Here is a 12,898-nt window from a genome sequence, read left to right as displayed (position 1 = left end):
TTTAACTTTTCCTTGTAGAGCTCCTGACAAAGTTACTGCCAGAGTTAGACGCATACACTCTGTATTATTGAATTAGAGCAGTCTACAACATGCATGTAACTTGATAATGGCAGAGCCACTCTTGAAATAGTATCCAATACTGTTGTCCACAATCTTAGCAGAATAGCAATAAAGCAGAGGAGTTTCAGAGGAAAACCACGTGAATAACTGAAAAGGCTAGAAAGTATCTCAGTTAACACAGCATACTGAACTTAAAGAGCTGTGGCTCAATCACAGTCTGTGTAACTGAAAGACACCCGAAGTCAGATAAAGCAGCCCACGCTGAGCTCCTGGCTGGTAACTGCAGGGTCTTTCAGCAGCTATGCCAGTTTACTCTCAGCCAGATCAGTTCCCCTCTCCAAAACTCCGTTTCCTGTGGGTACCTACACAATGCCCACAGATTTGTCAACGAGCCTTCAAAATAGCATGGTAAAGGTTTAAACCAGATTCAAATGCTAAAACTTGAAGCTAAACAACTGAAACCACAAAGATCCTAATTTCCAGTGTGTGCAATTATTCACTAGAATAATTTACCAAGCGTGAACTGCTTTTCAAAAAATAATTAATTCAGCAAAACTAAATGGCCTGGAATATTCAGGTAGGGAGACCAGAAGTCCATAATGAGGGCTTCCAGCCTTTTTAACTTTTACATTCTACCATAACTCAAAGCCTCCTAGAGAAATGTCTGTCTCATCCTTTCTAAAGTACAGTATGATATCAACTACTCACTAGCTGTGAGTGTGAACAGACATAGAATGTTTACCCTGAGAAGAAATCTCATCCTTGTTGAGATAAGCATCTCCTTCAATTGTAAGGCAACATACATGTTCAATCATAAAGCTGCCTGCATGTCTGGCTGTCATTACTTTAGGGCACTTTATCCTCTGTGATATTATAATATTGCCATAGACTAAACAAGAAGCAAACCATTTGGTTTCAAATCCTGAATCAAATGTCTTGGGACGAAATCTCATCCCACCAGACAGATAGAATACAAACAGAGATAGAATACAAACCAAGCTTTCTTCTTTACTTATTTTTAAAAAAACAAACACAAAATCCCAACAACCTGTAGTGGATGTTCAGTCCTTCCAGGCTTTGAAAAGTACATGGCAGTAGTACAAACATGATACAAAACAGCATTCAGGACATTTCTAAACAGCAAAGCAGATTTACCTGCACAGGCGTCATCTGAACAAAACGCTGGGATTCTCAAAGGCTACAAAGGAAGCACTCCTTCAGATGCTGCTTAAAACCCTGGCCACAATGACTGCATTTCTTCCCTAAACAATCACTGCACAGAATCCAGTTTCAAGCAGAAAAAAATCTGGAGTGACATTACTGACTCAAATTGAATTGCTTCAACACTTCATCCATGAAAAAAACATATCTCAAAACTTAACTCTTTATTTTGTGAGCCACTTAGAGACGTATCAAGTCAAAGAAGCTTTATGTAAAACCACATGCACCTTCACGCTATAAGCATGGCTCCTGTTCCCAAACTACTTGGCTTTCCAGCTTGTAAACTCAGCATATATCATGTACCAAACTGACTTTCAGAAATGGTTCTTCTGGCTCCAGCTCTGTGTATAACTGACTTTTAAGATTTTATTGATAACATAAAAACACCTTGTTGGCTTAGCCATGACCTTTCTTTACAGTCCACTGCCCAGAGATTTGCCACATTCTTATTCACAGCCTTTAGATTAGTCCCTGCTCCAGGCACTAAGGTTTCACATTTTGCACATGTTTCTAAGAAGCATCTGGATGTGGAGTGATGAGATTCTAGACAAAAACTCACCGTAGACAGGATGATAAAGATGTATTATGACATGTTTATTTGCCAAGACCTTTGCAGTCAGATGGTCATTTATTTTAGACAGAGGGAGATGTGGAATACCTAAGAAGTACAGGACTTGAACTCATTCCTTCTTCCCTGCATTCTGCAGTTCTTGCCATATTGCCACCATATGCTGTTCCCAGATGACATCTGCCATCAAATGATTCTATCAATAAAGCAAACTATGGTGAGGTTTGTGGCCTTTTTTTTTTTTTTGCAAGGCCTTATGCAGAAGAACATCTCCAGTGACAACTCAATAAAAGGGAAACCACAGCATTACAGTAATACATCCCAATATATCTTGAAGATGTGGCCATTCCCTGAAACAGCAGAATGACATTTAATACCTGACCAAAGACTTCTGCAGTCAACAGAAGGACTTTCAGTGTTTTCAGCAGGCTTTGGACCAGGTCCCTTAATCTGGGGAACATATTCTCAAAAGACAGAAAAATGGAAAGGTTTGACTCTATCACATGTATAGCTGGCCTGGGGCAAGTGTGCATGAGGCAGATTCCCTTCCAGGCTCTACCTCAACAAACACACTTTCAGCCAGAGAAAATTAGGTCTCCCAGTAAAGTGGGTAGATAATAGGACTGCAACTTGGAAGGAGGTAAGCTCCTTCAGACACATGATATTGTTATAACTGAGTCTCTGGCCACCTTTATAAAGGAACTCGTTTTCTAGATTATTTTGGGACTCTTTTCTTCCCTGATTAGTAAGGGGAATGTGAAACTTCCAAATCCATGGCTCCTAGCATCAGGGAGAAATGCAAGCTGGGATGGGGGAATACAGATTCAAAGAGGGAGAGGAAGCTCAGGCCCCCAACAATCTATTCTAAGTCCATCCAAACTGGGGCAAATCTGCTTGCTTTGCTCCCTTACTTTCCAAACTGTATATCCCAACAGGGAGCCTCTCAGTTCCTATCACATAAACAGATCAGAACAGCAGATTTATTTTCAAGAAAGCTGGAACTTGTTCCCCACTCACAGTCCTGCAGATGTATGTATGTCTGCTGCAATAGCCTGCCATTGTAGGCTGCATAAACACGCAAAGAGTGCAATAAATGAAATGCACAGACATCTTTCAGCATACCTCAATGTTGAAATGTGGCTACTTCACTTCCAAAGAGTGCATCAAGAAAAATTTGAGCATAAAGCAGTGATTGGCACAAGACATGTACAGCCCTTGCTCTGCCAGGGAGGCCCAGAGCCAACTGCAACAGCCAAGAAAACTGGGCTGGATCTCTCGGAGATTGGGTGAGAATAAGAACATCAAGGATCTGCATGGATCCAACACATCTCCAAACTGTTCACAATGTCCAATCAGGTTGGAGAACACAATTTATCATTTATACTTCCCTGAAGGCATGAACTTGAACGAAGAAATGAACCGCAAGTACTGCATGTGCCAACGGACCTGAACCCTGGCATCCATAAATTTTGCTTACTAGGCATTCACTAAGTACTCTGTTTCAGTATTATCCACTCAAATGGATCAATTCCTGCACCAAAACCTCAAAGCACAAAGACCCAGAACTGTGATGCAAAGGGCAGAGCTGCCCCTCCACAGTCACATTCATGGGAGAGCAGAGACATCTCTCAGCTTTCATAGAATCATGGGATCAACTGGGTTGGAGAAGACCTCAAAGATCATCAAGTGGAACCCTTGATCCAACACTGCTGTGGTTACTAGACCATGGCACTAAGTGCCACGTCCAGTCTTATCCGGTAACTCCACCACCTCCCTGGACAACCATTCCAATGTCTGATTACTCTCTCTTTAAAAATTTTTTTCCTAATATTCAACATAAACCTCCTCTGGCACAGCTTAAGACTGTGCCCTCTTGACCTACTGCTGCTTGCCTGGGAGAGGAGACCAATGCCCAGCTGGGTACAACTTTGCTAGTCTGGGCCAAGCAGAGGTGGGACAAGGAACAGCATTCTGTCACAGGCTCTGGTGAACACTAGACCCTGACAACGCTGTGCCTGATCGCCACTTCTGCCTTTGTTTCAACCCACTGCTGCATCTGAAGAGGTTAAATTTGCAGCATCGTTTTTACATGACCTTTGGAAGATGGAAGGTTTTGCAGGTGTTCTTCTTTCAAGCGTACAACTTCACAGTCCTGGAGAAGATCTTTATGACTGTAGTTTTATACATATTGGACAATTCCCACTCAAAGAACCAAAGGCTTTGGTTCTTTGTTCAATTTGGGTTACTAAAGGTCAGCTGTAAACACAACTGTGAGCTCAGGATTAGTAAGTATTATAGTGCAGAAGCCTTTATCAAGTATGTGATTGTGAGGTGCTCTCTGACCACTTCATAAGAGTCAGTGCTGCTAACATCTATTAATTTTTCAGCCTCCTGAGTACAAAATCCACCCACAGGGTTGGGGGTTTCTGTGGATTTTTTTTTACCCCCCTCAAGGGATGAAAACCATCATGTTCTGATTCCTATTTTTCAATCATCACTATGGCAAGGATATGCTGCCATCACTATTTCAGCTGAGTTAGCTGATGAATTGCAAATGCTATACGTAAACAAAAACAAGTAACAGAAGAAACTTCAACAGGTTTAGCTCGCATTTAAAATTCAAAGCAGGGGTTTAAAAGAGATGAAGCCAGGGAAAACACTGCATACTAACACCAGCCAAATGGGGAAAAATAACGAAGTTGTAAGCCTGAAAAACTGAAATGGAAAGAATGACAGATTTACTGCTGCATTTGATGCACATAACCACTGATAGACTCTCCCCAGGAAGTGTTGAAACTACCATCACTGAAATGAATCCAGAAGCTAAAAATTAAATTATCTTTCCCAGAACATTCCAACTTGGGCTTTGGCAATAGCAGATGTTTTAATACGCTTGAATATATGCACGCGCGTGTGTGCACGCATGCACGCACACACACACACACACACACTTAAGTACAGTATCCTCTTTCATGCAAGACCTCCCTCTTAGCTTTCACAAAGTCAGACTGAACTTACGGTCGTTCTGCAAAGTCTTTGCTTCAAAGTCTCTGCTCAAACGCACAACTGTCAGATTAAGCAACCCATAAGGAGTCTTACAGCAGCTCCAAGTTATGAATGAATGGTTATTTGTGAACTTGCCTGTCAAGACAGATGCGGTATTTGTCAGAGCAGTATGGGTTAGATATGATGGGAAGGAGCCAAACAAGCAAAGTGAAAGGTCAGTATCACAACATTTCCCTTCCCCACCCCTCCTCAGTTTGCCTAAAACTATGCCACAGCTTTGCTGAAGTCCAATACAGTAGTCTATTTTCATGCAAGTTACCATGCTTATTTGAAAAGCAACATTCATGCAAGAAAGGCAAAAGAAAAACATGTGCAGAGAGAGAGAAGAACGGGAACATTTTTGTGCAAGAAAGCTACAGCAGAGTGACTAATCCAAGAATGAAGACAGAAAACAGCACATCTTTAGTAATGTGGTGATACTTGAATCAAGACCACCCTGTGGAAGTTTAAACATAATGCATTATTTTCCTTGTTTTAAAATGTAGTATTACAGAGATATAGGTTAATTCATGTTGGAAGGGACATCTAGTCCAACTTGCAGCTCAAAGCAGACTCAGCTTTGAGGTCAACTTTTATAATTTATACTATTATTTTTAATAACCTCAAGTCAGCATCACACTCTACTAAGTTCTTATATAACAACACGAAGAGGCTCTCTCCTTAGGGGTCATTCAGTGGGGAAAAGCTCAGCTCAGTGAAGATTCTGAATATTCAATGAGCATCGCACATGAAATTAGAAAGAATCCTCTCTCCCTCTCCAAACTAAAACCTGAACAAGGGAGAAACGTGCTAAAGATCCTCTCCACACTTTCTGCGATAAATCTGCTGCAGGGATGCCTGTGAGGTCTAGCATCTCCTGGAAACCAAACATGGATGCCAGAGAACACAAACAGCACCACAAGATGTATTCCAGTGGAGCCTGTCTCATCACAGTGAACGAGCAGTCTCTCTGCACTGCTGCCTAAACTCATCCCACATGACCTCCACCACAAGGAGCCAGCCACACAGTTCCCTTTGGAAAACCTGACTGGTTTAAAGAATGCTATGCTACCCAAAGAGGCAACTTCTGTACTGCGGACTAACTTGCAGAGCATCAAGAACACATAAAAACCTGCTCATCAGACAGGTCTAATGAAGCCAGGTCTAGCACTTCATTTCTGCAGAACCAATCCTGTGCCATTCGAGCTAAGAGAACCACAGCACTAAACAAGGCTCATGAGTCATTCATAAATTCAAAAACAACCGGTCACACTGGAAGGAGATAAAACACAACCCTTGACACTAAGTTTTTTTTCCCAACATTTTATCCTCGTGTTACAAATCTTTGACTTTCTCCTCTACACCTTGCAGCTGTATGTCTTGTACAGTCGGGTGCCCAGCTGCAATCACTTAACACAGAAAAGACAGCAAGAACAAGCATGGGGGAGATGTTTTAAGAAGAAACATAGCTGCTACAGATTGACTACTACAGGAAGCCAACCAACAGCAATGCTGGAGCTGGGTAACTACTCGTACACATCACAACTGAAGGGGAAACAAGCAACAGCCTGTGGTGGAAGACAGGGTGCAAGCTTTCCCTAAACAAATGACCAAACCAATCCTTTTAATCTAAACAAATCAGCAGAAACATCTGTAACATAGTATTACATTAAATAATACCTGGGGAGCGTATCATCCTCAAGCTAAAAACTGCCTGCTTGAAAATGTGCTGCATGTGGTTTCACAACAGGAACGGAAACATTTGTGTGTCTTCACTCATGACTTGTTTTGTCACCATACCCTGGGGTTCCTCTCTTTATCTGTAATACAGAAGCAGTCTAGCACATCAGTGCAAAGGCAAAAGAAGCCAGCTGCCCAACAGGGACAGCCTTCTTCAGGATCACAGGAGCACTGAAGAGTTTCTTCTTTCCTCTGTAAAAAATCCTGTAAAGCATTTCCTTCTCACTGGGCTCTGATGCCCCAATGACAGATTTCAACACAGTGAGAGGGATTTGAACTGTCTGGCTTTGTTCATCCCCGCAAATGTGCCATAAACCAGGCCCCAGTTCAGGAAGCTAATTAGGCATACACAGAGCCTTAATGCTAATGAGTCCATTCATGTGTGTGAAGCTCCATGCATGTTTCAGAACTGTGCTGAAGAAGCTCACTGAGAATGACAGCCAGTTCTCATTCATCTTTTTGCTCAGCTCCAGTACAGACAGGAATCTCAAACTGATAGCAAAACAGTGGAAGTAGTAACTGCAAAGTAGCACCGCCATTCTGATGGCCACTATTCTGCTCACGCAGAGCATGGAGGATGAGCCAGGCTAAAACCAGTAGCTAATGAAGATGATGCTCTGCTTTCTTCACTCACCTATTCACACCCAATCCTGCAAGTGGAGCCAGCAAGAGCAGCACTCTGGGCACTTCCTGCACATCTCCAGCCATAAGGAGAAGAAAAGGGTACATTTTCAGAAAGGTCTCTGGGACAATAAAACATTCACAATGTCAGTGGGCTGGAGGGTGGAGAGCATCAGGGGCAGTGCTGCATATTCACAGAAATGGTTTTCATGCACTGGAATAGGCTGCTCAGGGAAGTGGTCGAGTCACCACTTCTGGAGGTATTTAAAAGTACAGACGTGGCATTTAGGGACATGGTTTAGTGGTGGATTTCACAGTGCTAGGTTAAGGGTTGTACTCAGACAAAGTTAAAGATCTCTTCCAACCTAAATGAGTCCATGATTCTATCTGACCTTCTCACTCACCAAATTACAGTGAAAAATGCCTCTTTAAAACAGACACCAGAAATAAACTTAAGGAAGGTTTCAGAAAGGACTTGGGAATACAGCCCTATATTTCTGTCTTGCAGTTCATCTGACCTTGCAGTGTTAAAGACAGAGGTCATGGGTATTTAGCTTTTCTGTAGGCATCATCCTCTGGAAGAAACTCATGGACCATGTACCATGCCAGAACGGCTCTTGGACCACCCCGTGCTTCCCAGCTTGGCACCCTGCTTACAGCAAGTGGATGGTGATTCAGAAGCCTGGCGGGAAACACATGTGGAGCTCCCCTTCATTAGTGCACCAGAGCATGTTATTTTATTATCCCTCCTAGTATGTAGAGGACTGCTGTCTAGAAAATTACCCTGTCCCTTTTTAAAGCCATTTGCAATTTCCTGAGTTTTTTTCATCACCACCTAGGAAGACTGCAGTAAGTGCCATTCATGAAAAAGGAATAAGGAACTGCTCCTCCCATGTCTCTCCTCAGGAAAGCCTTCACACTGTGCTTCACACTGCTGCAGGTAAAAGAGCATGCCTGGCAAATGCCTCCTACAAGAGGTACTCCAGAGCACAACCATAGGTCCAGCATAGCTAGAAAGATTAATCTCTGTGTTACGTTAAATGCAAACATAGGTGAGCTGTGCAGTCATAGCTGTTAACATCGTGGTAATGATGCGGTCAGTGCCGGCAGCTACGTCTGCACAAGCAGTTCTGGTACCCTGAAGACAAGTAACCCACATACATGTAATTGCCAGTAAAGTGAGTCCCTGTTGATAAAGTAGAAGCATGTCATTATGCTCTGCCAGCTTATAATGTTGTCTTTTATGAGGCAAATCTTCCACAGAACGATGGCCTGTGTAAAGCAATATATAGGGCTCCTAAGAAGACTAATCCTAACACCAAGTGCAGGCTGGAACCCATGGAGGCTCCTTCACACTAAAATATGGCATGGGTAGCCTAAAATCCATGCAAAATCAGTCCCAAAACCAGAAGAACTGGGATTTCTACGGTTACTATTTACAAATCCCTCTTCAAGAAAGCAGAAATTAAAAAATTTACCTGCATTGGCCTTAAGCCATCAGTACCAACCAGCTCACTGACTGTGGCAAAAACTGCTTTGAGTGAAGATGATAGAATGGGCCCCTGCATCCACATACATGTGTGTGTTGTCTGTTTGTCTCAAGTATCCCAGTTATACATTAGCATTACAATTCACAATCCTTAATTGTGTTGGCATTAAATTTCTGTTTATTATCAGTGCAATGACAATCACCACCTAGCTTAAGTATCAGGGCCTAGAAATTCAATTACAAACTGATAAGTAATAAACTTGTAATGTTATCCAGTTTTCACAGAAATCAGTTTTAAGCATTTACTCAGGTAACTTCTCCTGGGCACAAAATTCCCAAGAACTCTTTCATATTGTGCTCATATTCCACCTTCCTTTGTAAACTGCTCTGTAAGAAAACTCAAATTCTGACTGCTAACTGGACTTAAAAGTGATCCAGTGTTTCAGTATCCAGTGCATACTGTTGTGAGCACAAGGCAGGCAGGAATGCTTTTCAGACAAAAGCTTTCTGGTTTTTTCCAAATGTCTTTGTAGTATTTTTTTCTGCCACTTCTTTCCCATCTGTTGCTTATGAGTCTGGCAGTCTCTGACTCGCTGAATTTCCAGGTATATTCCGATGTGTCCTTAACCTCATGTGGACTGTCAAACCAGATGTCCCCTTACTTCCTCAGTGCAAAGTATCAGTAAACCTTAGCATAAGTTTAGTTTGAGCCTTAAACTAACAGCATGTGAAAAGATTAATATGAATAATTTCAAAACTAATCAGATCCCTTCTTTAAATGTTGACACAGTATTATTTATATCCCATAAATACCTTCTTGACTAAAATTCATCCCAGGAGATTGGCATCTTGCCAGTTCTATTCATATTTACTGTATTTATACAGTACAGTTGGCCAAGGATAATATTTAAGACAAAATATGCCTTGGGGTATATACAATATCTCTTATAGCTTTCCTTTTAAATCTCCTCATTGCTAAAAATATTTAGTCTGAACTTTACAAAATGCCCCACAAAGACCTATCAGCGATCTGTAGTGATATATTGCTGACTATGAGTATAATTAGAGCATATTTGTAATACTTGGGTTGTAGTCAGTTACTGAACGCTAACAACTTGTGGTAAAAACTGAACCACTGATCTTTCCCATGCCTGCGTTCCAGCAGCTTTTGACCTTCAGTGCATTCACACTGATCCCCTTCTCTCTCCTGCCTCCCTCCAACACAGCAGAAACCATAGAGTTAAAAAATTCACTCCGAGACGCCTAGGAGAAAGTGCCTGTGGCCGCCAGAGCTGCGCTTTCAATTTCTTCCTTTAAAATATGGTGGAGCAATTCCTTCCTTACTTGTCTTTTTTGGAAAGGTTCACTCCATCCAGCATAACTAGAGAGCAGTGGAAAAACAGTTAACCTACTTACTCTGATGTTAGCGACAGCCCTTGCACAGTAGTGCCGGATCTACTGCTTAACCGACCCTCCGATCCCAAACATCTGATGCACTCTGTTGGTAGATACCTGCAATCTCCTTTGCTCTTCCAAAGCCTATATTGATACTTCAGAAGAAATCTGGCCTCTGACGATGTTTTAAAAATAGATCCTCTTTTGTCAAGACCATCCAAGTCACACACCACAGATATTTTAAATTTCTGGAAAGTATGCAGCTCTTAGGTTCTTTGTAGTTTGTTCAAGCAAGAAGAAAGGACAGATGTGCTCAGGATGGATGCATTTCACAATTCTAAGAGACTCCCTGTTACTGGGTCAACTGCACAAGCCATGGCACTGGTACTGGTCTTCCTAACCTTTGCCCATAGGTGCTCCTCTGCCCTGGGTATGATCTGACAGGTCTCAAAATGAAGTGCTGACTTCTACCAAAACCACCAGCAAAATAGTACAGTACATCAACGTGGAAAACAGACGCTACTGTGTTTTTGCTACAGCTATGAATTATACTGAACCTCTCTGCTCATACCCACTTGGCTTCAAATACACATTTTTTCAAAGAAAAGAAAGTATTTCTTCCCCAGGGGTAACAAGGGCGGAGTGTATTTATCATGGCTATTAAGGATGGTGCCATAATTACAATAATAAAATGGTTCTGAGTGCCAGGATGTCCTGTACCTGATGTTGTCATTTAAGACTAAAGGAAGAAAGGGAGGCAGCTGCACAAAGCGTGGGGTTCAGATACCTTGGCTGGCATCCTAGGACTATCATATGCAAGACAGAGCAAGCCCCAAAGCTAAACTAAAAATAAATAAGGGGAAAATGCAATTAGAAACTCTAGGATACAGTTACCAAGATGGCTGCATTATCTATTTAAGCAAAACCTATGTGCTTTTCAGAAAGAGACAGCAAGTATATAGGGCATCAAGTGGTGGGGGAGGGAAGAAGTAGAAAGGCGAGCTGAATGAAAAGACAAGGGACTAGGGTTCAGATACGTGAACGGTGAAGTTATTTTCTGCTTCTGGTATTCCACTTTCCTCGGTATGATGATGATCTAGATTCCTTTAAGGCAGTGCGGTGCTTTTGCTTTCCTTTTTTTTTTTTTTTCTATGCACTTAAGCTTCACTATCAAAACAAAAAGGCACGTCGTTATGATTATTAATCATTCTAAGTGGATTTGGTCAGCACAGAGAATTTGTATCCTCTCTCTTTTTTTGTGCAAAACGTGGCATGGATCACCAGAAGGTCGTTAAAAACAGCAAAAGGCAGACGGGCTGAGGCAGGTTCCAAGAACTGAGGTTACTCAGAAGGGAAAAGTTTTTCTGTACCTGAAATGAAAAGTGCCCATGAACCGAAAGGGGTGGCTAAAGTGGGAAAAGGAGGGAGGACGCCTATGCCTCTGCCCTCTCTGAGCACCAATCTGAACAGCAGTCTGCGGGACACTGTTCTGGAGGGACACAGGCAAGACGAGCCGGAGACTTTTTTTTTTAAGACCTCCTTTTCTTTTCGGTTATGGAGAGATGGAAACCTGCCCGCTCCAGACACTCCAAGGGAAACAAGAGCAGTGGAAAGATATTGGCTCTTCCTGGAGGCTGTATACGGGGCTACCGGGGAGCTAAACCCGGTGCTGGGGAGAGTGGGACCCTGGGCGGGGGGAGCTCTGTTCAGATACGTGGTGGTGGAGAGCAAAGGCACTTTGAGGGATTCCTGGCTGATTTCAAAGGGGACTGGAAACCTCACGAGTCCGGGGGAACAGGTGACCACCCCCAACACATCCACTCAGGCATATGTATATCCCACCGCCTGAATTAAACCCCAGAAGCCTCCACTTAAGGGATGCTAAGGATGAGAGGAAGCCGAGCGAAGAAGGCAGGTTACGATGCTTGGGGCTGCTATTTAAAGGTGCTGGGCACCGCTAAGCCTCGGGGGCAAAATTACGCACACATGCACAAACAGAGAGGACTTACTTTCGGGGTAACCAGGCTGCATGTCTATTTTGTAAACTTCTTTGGCATAGTATTCCTCATCGCTCCTCTCCCTCTCGCAAGTGGCAGCTCTGTGGTTGGCTTTCTCCTGCAGCAGGTCCCTGGTGCTGTTGTAGATGGAGATGACCTCCGGGGGCACCTCCTCGGGCTCGGGGTACTCGTCGGGGGGGCTGGTGAGCTTCAGTTTGCTCAAGATTTGCCCCCGGATAGCCTCGATCCTCTTGCGCATAAACTGATCCATGTCGAGGGTGCTGCAGGTAGACAGGCTGAGAGCCACGGTGGCCAGATCCACTGTGAGGAGCACGCTCAGCAGATAGCAGTGCATTTTAAGTGTTTAAATACAGCGCCCCCCCCACCAAAAAAAAAAAAAAAAAAAAAAAAGTGACTTTAACAACGAACGACAACAAGGAAAAAAAATCAAAAAATAAAAAGGGGATCTGTGCAAACAAAGGGGAGATCTGCAGACAAAATGCTGTTAAAAACCGGGCTCCGAGGGCGGCTCGCAATCGGAAAATGTACAGAAGGCGCCAGTGAAAAAATACCAGTAATAATAAGGGGGAAAAAAAAAAAAAAAAAGAGGCGGCAAGTTGCTACAACTAGATAAAATTCGGGGGTGGAGAGAGCCGGACAGCAAAAAAAGGGGAGGAAAAAAGCCTCCAAAGAGATACAACAAACCTGCGAATCAAGTAAATGGAAGAGAGGCTGCTCTCAGCGCGCTGGAAAACAAAAATC

At 42.9% G+C, this 12,898-nt stretch overlaps 1 protein-coding gene across 1 annotated transcript in view; it reads right to left on the bottom strand.

Moving 5' to 3' along the window:
- The window catches only part of TGFB2 (transforming growth factor beta 2), a 58,765-nt gene extending 45,873 nt beyond the window's left edge, over window positions 1-12,892 (bottom strand). Inside the window, exon 1 of the mRNA XM_027897335.1 lies at window positions 12,149-12,892. Within this exon, the coding sequence (XP_027753136.1) occupies window positions 12,149-12,491 (343 nt within the window). The 5' untranslated portion in view covers window positions 12,492-12,892. The remainder of the gene's footprint in view (window positions 1-12,148) is intronic.
- Between the last annotated feature and the right edge of the window lie 6 nt (window positions 12,893-12,898).

The sequence above is a fragment of the Empidonax traillii genome, unplaced genomic scaffold, assembly GCF_003031625.1.
Source record: "Empidonax traillii isolate 1590-97213 ecotype Southwest subspecies unplaced genomic scaffold, ASM303162v1 scaffold535:size1322822, whole genome shotgun sequence".
NCBI lineage: Eukaryota > Metazoa > Chordata > Aves > Passeriformes > Tyrannidae > Empidonax > Empidonax traillii.
Note: the sequence above shows the minus strand (reverse complement) of the source record. Positions and strands in the feature narration are given on the sequence as shown.